At 36.2% G+C, this 12,905-nt stretch overlaps 1 protein-coding gene across 1 annotated transcript in view; it reads left to right on the top strand.

Moving 5' to 3' along the window:
• Positions 1 to 8,404, top strand: part of SLC5A8 (solute carrier family 5 member 8) — a 62,606-nt gene extending 54,202 nt beyond the window's left edge. The window contains exons 13-15 of the mRNA XM_029205616.1: positions 4,106 to 4,209; positions 7,544 to 7,623; positions 7,881 to 8,404. Coding sequence (XP_029061449.1) covers positions 4,106 to 4,209; positions 7,544 to 7,623; positions 7,881 to 8,006 — 310 coding nt within the window. The 3' untranslated portion in view covers positions 8,007 to 8,404. The remainder of the gene's footprint in view (positions 1 to 4,105; positions 4,210 to 7,543; positions 7,624 to 7,880) is intronic.
• Positions 8,405 to 12,905: the final 4,501 nt, after the last annotated feature.

The raw sequence follows: 12,905 nt of genomic DNA, 5'->3' as shown, positions 1-12,905 counted from the left end.
CCTTTTTTTATATCACTATTTCACTGCACAGTGGATGTGAGGGCAAGACTCCCCTTAGTGGATATATATCAATACATCTCCAGCCTTAAAGCACAAAACGCATGGATACATTCAAGGAATACAAAGATGAGGCCACTTCCCCTAAAGTATTACCCCAGTTCCAGCTTGCCTAGAATGAAACCATTGGAGAATCATTCCATTTGAGACAAGACATGGCATCTCCGTCTTAAAATGGACAGACTCCTGGGAGAAAGAATGTGACCATACATATAAACATCATTGGTGATTTATGTCCCAGAGGGAATTCAGCAGTGAGAACACTTGTCAGTGGGAGTTCAAGGCTGGTAAACTCTGCATGGGTAGAGAGAAAAGATAGTTCCAGAGCCTGAGGCATATATGGGGGAAGGTTTGACTAGATGGGGTGCTGTGGTGAGAGGGGTGCACAGAAATACAGTGAGTAGTCCGGATAAGCATGAATGCACTAATGTGGGGGGGGGTAGTCAGGAAGTCATTAGAGAGTGAAAAAGGGAGCAATTATTAATTAAGTGTAAGTAGGAGGACGTTGAAGTCGTGCTTTTCGTTTTACAATTTTGCTTAGCATTTGTCCTGATTATGTAAATGTCTCTTTTAATTTAAAAGAGTAAGGCAAATTGGTTATTCGGATTTCTGAAACAAATAAATTAGCTGAGGTTTACTATGTGCCTGGTACCATAACAATCACTTTTATATGTTAGCTTATTTATAAAATAACTCAGCTAATAAGCAAGAATTTTTGAGCATGAACTATGCACCCGGCACTGGGCTGACCATTTATGTAATATCCATAGACAGTCTTCCCCTCCCATCCACCGTGGTTCCTGCCTTCCAGGCAATTATAATCTAGCTGGAGAGAACATGCTACTATACACAAAACAAGGAACTCAGTACGCATGATAAGTATAATAACTAGCTAATAAATAGTTGAAAGTATTTGTTAAAAGAATGATTATAAACAAAGTTGGAGTGTAGATTAGCACAGACTTCAAGATCTACTAATACTTGAAGAATGCAGAAGTTGGCTAGAGGAGAAGGTCTGGAAAGTTATTCTTGTCACAGAAACAACCAGAAGAGAAGTTGAACAAGAGAATAAACAATTAAACAATGTTGTGAACAGTAGTATTCATAGGCTCTCATGGGATCCAGGAGGAGGAAGAGCCTAACTCTTCCTGGGTGGAAGATGCTTCTTAGAGAAGTATTCCATGAACTGGAGTTACTCAGGTGAACAGGATTGGGCAGTGGGAACAAAAGGAAGATGGAGTGTATGTTGCAGAATGAAGGCAACATATGCAGAGGCATGAAGGCCTGAAACCACATGGCATCTTAGGAAATCATGCATAGCTCAGTATGGCTAGAGTCCAAGGGGAATGAATGCACAGCTAAAGGTGAAGTAAGATATGTTTTGGTTGCCTAGGTATTGGGTTTCAATTACCCAGATTCAGTTTTTATTTAAGTTTCTAGTACTTGATGGGTACATATTGGTAGTTTGTTGTGCTTTTAACTTGCATTTCCCTTATGATTAATGAAGTTCAGTACCTTTTTACATGTTTATTGGCCATTCGTATAACTACTTTTGTGACTTGTCTGTTGAAATCTTTGGTCCATTGTTAAATGGGTTCTCTGTCTTTTTCTTATTTATTTAGGATATCTTGATATATTCTAGATACAAGATAAGTTTTGAAAATATTTTTCTCCCACTCTCTGGCTTGCCTTTTTACTCTCTTAGTGATGCTTTTTAGTGGTCAGATTTTCTTAATTTTAATTGAGTTCAACTTATCAGTCTTTTCCTATATGGTTAGTCCTTCGTGAATTCCGTTTAAGAAATCTTTGCCTACCCTGAGGTCATAAAGCTATTCCTCTATTTTTTTATTTAAAAGCTTTCTTGTTCACCATTTCCACTTGGGAAATGTAATCCACTTCAGAATTGATTTCAAGTGATCAAGATTCATTTTTTCCCATATGGATATTCTTTTTTTTTGGACTAGAAGAACCGTTTTTTTGTTGTTTTTTTTTCATAACTCACACACACACACTGTATTTTATTTTTACAAGAGATAAATAAACTGACACCAAGCATTGTAAATGGATGGCCACAACAAAAGCAACGATGATTGCAATTACCAAACACGAAACACACTCATACTATGTCATAATACTGACATTCAGTCCAGTAATCGTCCACTGTAACAGCTCCTTTACTTTGCAGTGAAAATTGATTTGTATATTTTTTGCCTCTGAGTCCTTGTGGGATTTTTTTTTATTCAAACAGAAAGTCACAAAAATTATAATCATCCTCAACAGTTCACTCAGTCCCATGTAATTAATTTTTTTCATCTTGATCTTTTGTTAGCACTTTTACGAATTCATCAGTTTTCCATTAGCGTTCTGAAAATGCTTATTCATTCAGTTCAGCAGTAGAGTCAGTTACCAGAAACCTGTACTTGTCAGAGTCTTTTCCATGAATTCCTTGAAGATGAAACCCTTTTATAGGAACATTTTTGCGAAAGCATCAGGGTACACCCAGAACTGTCTGTAAATGACAGAAGACTTAAAAATGACCCATATGGATATTCTGTTAACCAAGCACCATTTATTGAACGGAGCCTCCTTTTACGCCACTTTGCAATGCAGTGGCAACTTTGACATAAACCAAATGTCTATTTTTCTATGGGTCTGTTTTTCAGTTTTCTATTCGGTTCTATTTTGTCTGTCTTTGGCCCAATATATCACATTATCTTAATTTACCTGGCTCACATCTATTTTTCCCTTCTTTCTGGGATGTTGGCTTCTCAAGTTCTAACTGCCATGATCTCTCTGAGGTCTTCAAAAACCTGCCTCCCCCCATTTCCCAGTTTTCATATTTTGTTCTTGGCAGGATGGTGGGTCTACCCTATCAAAGCTGAAAGTGGAATCTTAGAGCAATTGTTTTAGAAGCAGATCAGGTCATGTCACTCCTCCACTTAAAATACTGCAATGTGCCCTCCAAGTTGATCCATGTTGCTGCAAATGGAAGTGAAATAAGTCAGACAAAGACAGATACTGTATGATATCGCTTATATGTGGAATCTAAAAAAACATAACATACTAGTGACTATAACAAAAAAGAAGCAGATTCACAGATATAGAGAACATACTGGTGGTTGCCAGTGGAGAGAGGGAAGGGGGAGAAGGGCAATATAGGGGTAGGGGATTAAGAGGTACAAACTACTAGGTATAAAATAAGCTACAAGGATACATTGTATAACATGGGGAGTATAGCCAATATTTTATAATGAATATAAATGGAGTATAACCTTTAAAACTTATGAATCACTATATTGTACACCTGCCTGTAACATATAATATTACACATCAACTCTAATAAAATGTAAATTTAAAAAATAAAAATAAAATAAAATAATAAAAATAGTGCAATGTGTGCCGCTATCCAGAGAGTAAGGTCCAAACTCATCCAAGTCCTACGAAAAGACCTCTAGCTCATCTTGTACCATTCTATATCTTGTTCGTTATGCTACCGTCTGCTGGTGTTTACCTCTCTCTGGAATGCTTTCTCAAGAACTTTTGTTATTCAGGTCTCAGTTCAAATGTCTCTTCTTCACAAAGACTTTCCCTGACCACTCCTTGTAGTGTAGTTCCTTTTTTCTACCCTGTTAATGTCACATTACCTTGTTTCATTTTCCTTATATACTTTCCACCAGTGGGAATTATTATGTTCATTAATTTGTTTACTTGTTCATTACATTTCTCTATTAGAATGTAAACTTTCTGAGGGCAGGAACAACCTTATCCAGCTTTTTTATGGCAGACTTTCCAATAACAAGAACAGTACCTGGGACACAAAGCAGAGTTGAATGAATAAACATGGACATTTAGTATTCTAGTATGTGGTTAAGATTAAGTCATACTTTTAATTCCTGATCCAATAAGATAAAATTGGAACAGCAGATGTGGACGTTAAAAACATGATTAAATATTATATTTTGACTTTGCCATGAGGTTTATTGACACATACTCTTAGCTGCTAGTAGCATGCATGAAATCTTACGGTTATGCTTTTGCTCTCTCTTAGGACTCCACTGATGGATAACTGGTATTCTTTATCATATCTATACTTCAGTACTGTTGGAACTTTGGTAACGTTATTTGTGGGAATGCTTATCAGTTTATCTACAGGTAACTAAACATTAGTATTGCTGTATTACCGTTACATTAGTTTTTACTATATCTGTTTTATAAGTATTTATGTTATTTTACTATAGTCCTAACAACTAGTTTAATTATTTGTTCCATTTTACTCATGGGAAATTTTACGGCCTGGTCTTGAAAACAGAAGACCCACCTCAATTTGAATCTTTGTTATGCCATTTGTTAGCTGAAAGAACTTATAGCTACTACATAGCTACTCTGAGCCTTAGCTATCCTATGTATAAAATGAGGATAATAATTGACCTGCCTATCTCACAGGTCTCTGTAAGATAAAAATAAAAGGCTTGAAGAAATTGTGTATAGGTACTACAATGCTAGGGATTTTACACATACCATTACAATAGCTCTGTGCCATGATCGTCTCATTGTCCTGCACTGACGCTTTGTAAAGAAGTATACACATGTAAGGAATAATAATTATGATCTTTATATCTAAACATAGTGTGAAGCCTTTCTCAGATGTTCATAACCTTTAAAAGAATAATTTTTAAAGGAAATCAAACCAATAATACACATAGCATACACAGCTCTCTGGGATTGCTATAGAAATGTTACCCTGGGACTTCATTTTGTCCTTGTTCTGTGAATTCTCTTGGTCTCCCTCCAGTGTTGGATTCCCTGCTGCCTGTATCCCATTACTCCTAATTCTTGTTTACACCCTCAACTGAATGGGGCACATCCTATAGCACATTCTTGAGAAAGGGTGGACAAGAGATCTTGGAAACATTGCATAGCTGAAAAAAAAAAAGTCTTTAATTCCTCCTTATGCTTGATAATTGCTGATAATTTGAATAGAGAATCCTAGGTTGAGAGTAACTTTCTTGTTCCCGGAGGCTGTGTTACTTCTCTTCGACTTGCCTTGTTGCTGTTGAGAATACCAGTGCCCTGCTGCCTGCTGCCCGTTCGGATGTGACCCATTTCACAATGACTGCCTCGCCCTAGCCTCTCAGGAGGGTTTCAATCTGAAGATGCATGTCCTGCAGTTCTAGGGCACTTTCCTATGTTATTTCTTTTGTAATTTCCTGCCATTTTCTGTTTTCTCTTTCTGGAAACTCCTGTTAGTCATGTTTTAAACTTGGACAGTCCTTCTGATTTTCTTATCTTTTCTCTCCTACTTTCCATCTCTGTGTCTCTTAGGTTTACTACATGGGTTATTTTCAAAATGACTTTTCCAGTAATTTTCAAAGGAGTGCCCTGATTCAGTTTTGAGAATACTCTGTAAGGGAAGGAGGGCAGGTAGAGGCTATTGCAGTAGCCCACGTGAGCAATCACAGTGGCTTGGAGCAGGACAGTAGTGTGGAGTTAGGGAGAAGTGCTGGGCTCCCTAATTTCCTACGTTTTCTCACACATACACATCCAGAGCAACCAAGCAGGGGGAGGCAGCTCCCCTGCCTTCTTTATCCAATGTGTTATGACTCGTTAGAAATCCTATAATTTGTCCAAGGATGCCTGATGTCTTTGTTTGCTTTATGCTGTAAATCTACCAGCATGGTGCTACTTTATAGAATTCTACCGTCTCTCATTGTTTTTTGGGACCTGGATAGCACTGTCTTTGAAACTTCTGTGATACTTATATCACAGGATGTGTATTTATAATTAATAAATTATATTAATAATTAGTGGTGATATTAATATAATTGTATCAATGATTATATTAACATTATATAATTATTTTAGACATTACAATTTATAATTATTGTAAACTTATAATAATGTTTGTAGCTATTAGTTACCTCTCAAACAGTTGTTTAAACTATTCTTTTTCGTTTCAAAAAGGACTATGCTTTTTCTCGTAAGTAAAATTTCCAGCACAGTAGGTTTACTCTCTTATCTGTTGTGATATATTTTAAGACAGATCTTAAACCTTTCTCACCAATAACCCAACTGTTCAGATCTGGAACACACCTAACCAATCTCCTTTTCCTATTTGTCCTTTGGTCCTTTTTCAACCCTTTTTTTTTTTTTCCTTTAAATAAATGGGAGTGTCAGAGTACTCCCTCTGAGTGCTCCTTTTCCCCCCCTTAAATACTTTGATTCTGATAACCTTCTACAGCTTTATCTTTTGCTTTAAAAAGTGAAGGTGAACAGGCATCCAGTGATTAAAAAACACTTCAGCTTCATTAATCTCATATATAACTTATTCCTACTTCATACCATCAGTGAGAACCTTGCAAAAAAAGTCTAGAAGCATAAAATCCTGATGCTCCTTGGGAAATATATTTAAAGATCTACTGTAGGATACTAGGAATATGTAGGAATTCAGGCCAAACAGACTTGGTTGGCATTTCAGCTTCACCTAATCACAGATGGTGCACCATGAATGTGTCTCTTCACTGGTAAAGTGGGGTAAATATTTTCCTACCTAGACTATGAGCTATGAGTGCAGTGATTATTTTATTCATCTCTGTCTCTCCAGCCCCTGGTAGAGTCTCTAGAACATGGTAGGCACTCAACGATATTGAATGAATTAATTTAAGGTTGAACCCATCTCCTGAACAACAGAGGTTCCCTTAATTAAACATCTAGTATTTATACTAAAATGGTGTTTCTCAAACTTTAGAGGGCAGAAGAATCACCTTGGAAATTTGGTAAAAATCAGGACTCAGTGGCTCCACCCACAGAGGTTCTAACTGGGTCAGTCGAGGTTGGAATCCACGAATCTGCATGTTTAGTACATCTCCTAGGTGGTTTGGATAGAGGTAGTTGGAGAACAACTCTTTGAGATACACAGTTTTAAAACCTCCTCTCTGATTCACAAATAAAATACCGAGCCAAAGAATAATTTTTGTAGAGCAAAACTTTAGGGAAGAGAATTTGGATCAAACACCTATCATCATACTGGTTTTCATTTAAATAATTTATCCAACAATTCATAATTTCCTGCATTTCTTCACACATTCATAGCCACTAAACTGGGGAAGGGCAACTCCATCAAGCAGAGGTTTGATATTTTATTGGTAGATCATGAAGGATGCATTTAAACCAGTTTTCCTACCAGTATTGGGCCAGATGACTCTTCCCTAGTTGATACCAGATGAGACAGTTGGCTTGCATTTAACAATCACCCTATTTATCTTTAAACACTAGACTCATATATATCACTGACAGGCTTGCAGAATCTGAGACTGACTGAGGGAAGAGAAATGGTAGGCTAAGTCTCCAGCACTATTTAAAAGACTTTCTCTTTGTGTTTTATAAGTGCCTAGAAGTGAATGTGCCCAAGTTAAATGTGTGTATGATGGTCCGTCACTGGGTAGTTACAGATATCTTTTTAACAATGCAAATAACATATGTTTTTCAGGAGGAAGAAAACAAAACATAGACCCCAGATTCCTACTAACCAAAGAGGACTTTTTATCCAATTTTGACATTTTTAAGAAAGTGAGTTGGCTTTCTTTTTCCTTAAATTAGTAAGACTGTGCTTTTATCACCAGGACAGAATACTAGTTACTCCTCAGACTTTCTTTTGGACAAGGAAGGTATTTGCCTTCCTTTTTTTAATGATTTATTTCTGTTGTTTATCTCTGCCTCAATAGACTATGAAGCTGATTTAGAGAAAGAAAAGTAGTAGTAACAATTCTTTAGAGTTGAACGAACAGTTTCTTTTTTCTAATCACCATGTTAACATTTTCTTTTAGAAGAAGCAAGTTTTAGACTATAAATCTCATCCAATAGAAGATGATGGAACTGATAATCCTGGCTTCAACCATATTGAATTGAACTGCACAGATCAAAGTGGCAAGATCAATGGGACTCGTTTGTGAAGCAGCTGTGATGCTAAATTATCTTAAACAGTGTCCCAGTTTTATATGTTTTTTAAGATAATTGGATCAGGTTTAGATTTTTTTTTGTCCTATCATGAGTGTTTTGGGGGAACTTTGGGGGGGGATACATTTTTGTTAAAACAAATTTTGACTTTTACTTTCTATACTCATTAATTGATGCTACTCTGAATGTAAGAGTTTCAGCATCAGTATTTTCCTCTATCTCTCTACTATTATATCAGTGAAGCTGTAGTTGTGCAAGTTGTGAAAGTTTTGAAAGTTGTGACTACATATGTGCTGAAAAGCTAATACACACATATACACACATACTCGATGGTCAAAAGCATATTCTTAAATTAGGGCATCATTAAAAATATTTCCCTGCATTTGGTGCTAGCGTATATTTTGGAGTTTGCCAAAATCATAATTAATATTGAAAAGGACCTTTCTCCCTCCTACCACATACTCTATTCTTAGGGAGCAATGAAGTGACAGGTGTGTGCTGTCTCGATCTTTGCTTCTCATCAACCCCTGTCAGCCCAGGGCACGTTTAATCTTGGAATTGATTCTGGCTTGGGAGGGTGGTAATCAAGAAGCATCCTGTTTGGGACAGAACATGGGCCCAATGGTCAAGGTCTTTTTGGTGCTATGCATCTCTTGTGCCTTTTTGCTTGTTAACTAGAGTTCCTGGCCATTGGCTCCTCATATTGCCTTTCTTAGACTCTGGTTCTTATCTGGATTCCTGGTTTCTCACCCACTAACTTTGGTTTTGTTGCACATATTACCTTTGCCTTCCTGATTTCCTGTTCACTCTATTGCCTTGGGCTTGTGTATGTCTTGAGACACCCAGTGTGAATCATGCTACCCCATATCCTGGTTCACTGCGTCCTGGCCTATAAATATAAACTCCCATGAGCCTTATACTGACCAAAGTACTTTCAGCTAGGTACTTACAGATTTGGTGATCCAAGAACATTTACACAATTAAAAATGGGTAAGCTCTGTGGAATTAGATGATTCCATTGAATGCTATGAAGCTGAATGTCAACTAATTTGCAATGATTTAAATTTAAATGTACATATGCTTAGACATATTGAATTCCAGTGTATCCACCTGGTTGATGAGCTAAATTACATAGGCAAATACTACTATTTTTGTTTAGTGTTCCAGAATTACTGAATATATGCTATGTTCCATGCTTTAAAATTTTAAGTAGCAATCTCAAAGTTTATTTTGTTTATTTTCCTACATTTCTAGCTAAGACTTTGGTTACAGGCTTTCATCAATAACATTTTTTTTCTACAGTTCACACATTAGATACTGTTTAGAAGGGTTTTTTTAAGCATTACACTGTTTTAAAATAATAATGTGTGAAATATTTAGGTACATTAAAATATTTTATGATTAAATAATTTTTGCTTACTGTTTGATATTTAGGTGAGCATGCTGTACAGAGGTTGGCAATAAAAACATTAAGAAATGTTTTTAATGTTAATGTTTTATTCATGTTATTAAGAAACATTAATAAAAAATAAGAAATAGCTTTAATCTAAAGCAAAGAGATTTATACATTTAAATTAATGATATATTCACATATTTTCTATGTGTATAGTTGTTATTTTTTAATCAACATATTTGTAAGCATCCATCAAACTTTAACTCTTCCTATGACTTTTTAATGAGTAGGAAGATATAATCTTATTTGTTTTATGTGAGTGTGATTTGAACAATTGTTATTTATTTAGTAATTCTAATGCACATGTGTGTACTTTCCTTCAATTTTGGAAATCAAAATCAGGTTATTTAAATAATCTTTTCTCTTTTCTGACTGCCAAGGAGTTATGGAATATATTCTTTTTTGTTTTTTTTTGCGGTACGCGGGCCTCTCACTGTGGTGCCCTCTCCCGTTGCGGAGCACAGGCTCCGGACGCGCAGGCTCAGCGGCCATGGCTCACGGGCCCAGCTGCTCCGCGGCATGTGGGATCTTCCCGGACGGGGGCACGAACCCGTGTCCCCGGCATCGGCAGGCGGACTCTCAACCACTGCGCCACCAGGGAAGCCCTATATTCTTAAGGAGAGATATAACACTTCCATTCTTGTCAACTTGCTTTTAGGAAAATCTGTCTTTGTGACATTAGGAATTGCCGCTATTTTACTTTTATAACACATGAGAGTACCAGATTTCTATCTTAAGAAATCAAAGTAATGTTACTATTAATTATTACAAATTATTTATCTTATCTAAATCTTTGGGTTAAACCAAATAAAGGTAAAATGTTAATGTAAATTTTAAAATCTAATGTTCTTAATTATTTTGAATCACAACAATGCTAATGGGAGGGAAAAGTCACATAAGTTACCTATTTCTTTTGCCACTAATAAGTTGTATGACCTTGAATTTATCCTTAATCTCTTCTAATGATGGAACTTAACACTAAACACGTACCTACCTCACAAAAATAATGTGACCATCAAAGATCAGATAGTGCTTTATTAATTCAAATAGTGTTACTTAAAATTTCAATTGATTTTGAGTCAAAATTTGAGACAACGTTTATTTGCTAGTTTTGAAAGAAGATAAGCCGTTAATAATTTGCAGTGTAATGATATGGAAATAGTTCCGTACTCTAAAAAAATATATGCCATAGAAATACTAAAATATAGTTAGGAATCAGCAGGATTATTCTAACAGAGAGAATGTAAACTCTAAAGAAAGCTACAGACCAATCATATTCACTCCATAGAGAAAAGAAAATTTTATATGTAGGATATAAAACAGTATACATGTATATTCATCTATTTAGTTGCTTATGCAATCATTTTCTCTCTAGACCAGTGGTTCTCAATGGGGCAATTTTGCATCTCAGGGGACATGTAGAAATATCTGGAAACATTTATGGTTGTTACATCTGGTGAGGAGGTGCTACTGGCATCTAGTGGATAGAATTCAGAGGTGCTGCTAAATGTCTTATGGTGCACAGGGCAGCCCTTCTCCTCCACAACAACAACAAAAAATGATCCTGCCTCAGCTATCAATAGTGTGGAGTTCAAGAAATCCTGCCCTAGAGGCCAAGGTTGAAATCTTGATTTTCCTGAAGTCACACACCTTGGTTGTGTTCTTTTAAGGAAATTGCCTTGACTCATCTACAGGTGAGGATTAAAGTATTGCTAGCATATGGAATGTTACGATGCAGAATAATGACCATATATTTTCACAACATTTTGAAAATATTAAGGACTATAGAATTGTGAATAACTATGAAAACAACTCTTAAGAGAGTTTCATTTCTTGGGCTTCCCTGGTGGCACAGTGTTTAAGAATCCGCCAGCCAATGCAGGGGACACGGGTTTAAGCCCTGGTCCTGGAAGATCCCACATGCCGTGGAGCAACTAAGCCAGTGCGCCACAACTACTGAGCCTGTGCTCTAGAGCCCGCAAACCACAACTACTGAGCCCGCGTGCCACAACTACTGAAGCCCACATGTCTAGAGCCCGTGTTCCGCAACAAGAGAAGCCACCTCAATGAGAAGCCTGCGCGCCACAATGAAGAGTAGCCCCTGCTCGCGGCAACTAGAGAAAGACCGCACACAGCAATGAAGACCCAATGCACCTAAAAACAAACAGATAAATAAATAAATAAATTTATTTTAAAAAAGAGAGTTTCATTTCTTAACATGATTTCCAATATTAACACACATTAGGATGAAGGAAGTATTAAATATGTGAGTATGAAGGTTTCATAATTTTATTTATGATAATTCCAGAAAATATAGTTTATTGTTAACAACTGAGTGTCTGTCCATGATGTAGATACATGGGACAGGGATGGAGCTGAGATGGGGGAGGTAACTCTCTGTGTTGATTCTTATAGGAAATTCTGAGTTTTATCCAATAACGATTGTTGATATGGAGTCAACTAAGTGAATGGCCCTTTAGTTACTGAAATTCACTATATAATTTAATCACTGTAAAATTCACTTTTACATTTAAGTTGTATGCCCATTGTTTGTGAAAAAACTTGAGGAGATTGAACATTATCATGTAAAACATGATTGCATTTCTGACTTTTCAACTTGCTGATTAAACTCTACAAGTGTCTTTGCAGCTGTCTATTCTTGGGGGATAAATATCAAATTGAATATAATTAACTTTATCAGCTTTTACAGAAAGTTATTTTCACTCTATTTACCACACAAAGGACTCTTCCTATGTACTATGTATGGATTATAAAAGTGTAAGCAAATAATCATGTAGAACATATCACTGAAGGATATTTTATATTTTAAGCAATTAAGACTATATCTGGAAATACAATAGAAAATAACATTTAATACTAGAAATTTCTTAGCCATTATCTCTTTGAATATTCCCCCTCTCCCATTTTCTCTATTCTGTATTTCCTTACCTCCTATTAGATGAATGTTGTAACTTTTTATCTCATCCCCCATGTCTCTTGATCTGGTTCATAATTGTTATATTTTTATATTTATCACAATCTTAGAACATTTTAATCACCCCCAAAGAAACCCCATATCCATTAGCAGTCAGTCGCCATTTCACCCAACCCCATTAGCCCTAAGTGACCACTAATCTACTTTTAATCTCCACAGATTTTTCTATTCTGGAAATTTCATATAAATGAAATCACATGAAAATCAAAAGACCCCAGTATGTCTTTTGTGACCACAGCGGTCTTTTGTGACTGGCTTCTTTCACATAGCATAATGTTTTCAAGGTTAATTCATGTAGCATACATCAGTACTTCATTCATTTTGATGGCCTAATAATATTCCCTTGTGTGGCTGTACCACATTTTATTTATCCATTCATCAGCTGATGGACATTTGTGTGGTTTCCACTTTTAGGCTATTATGAATAATGCTGATCTAAACACTGTG

The sequence above is a fragment of the Monodon monoceros genome, unplaced genomic scaffold (assembly GCF_005190385.1).
Source record: "Monodon monoceros isolate NGI ecotype Baffin Bay Population unplaced genomic scaffold, NGI_Narwhal_1 Super_Scaffold_6, whole genome shotgun sequence".
Taxonomy (NCBI): Eukaryota; Metazoa; Chordata; class Mammalia; order Artiodactyla; family Monodontidae; genus Monodon; species Monodon monoceros.
The sequence above is the reverse complement of the archived record's forward strand: the minus strand, read 5'-3'. Positions and strand labels throughout refer to the sequence as shown.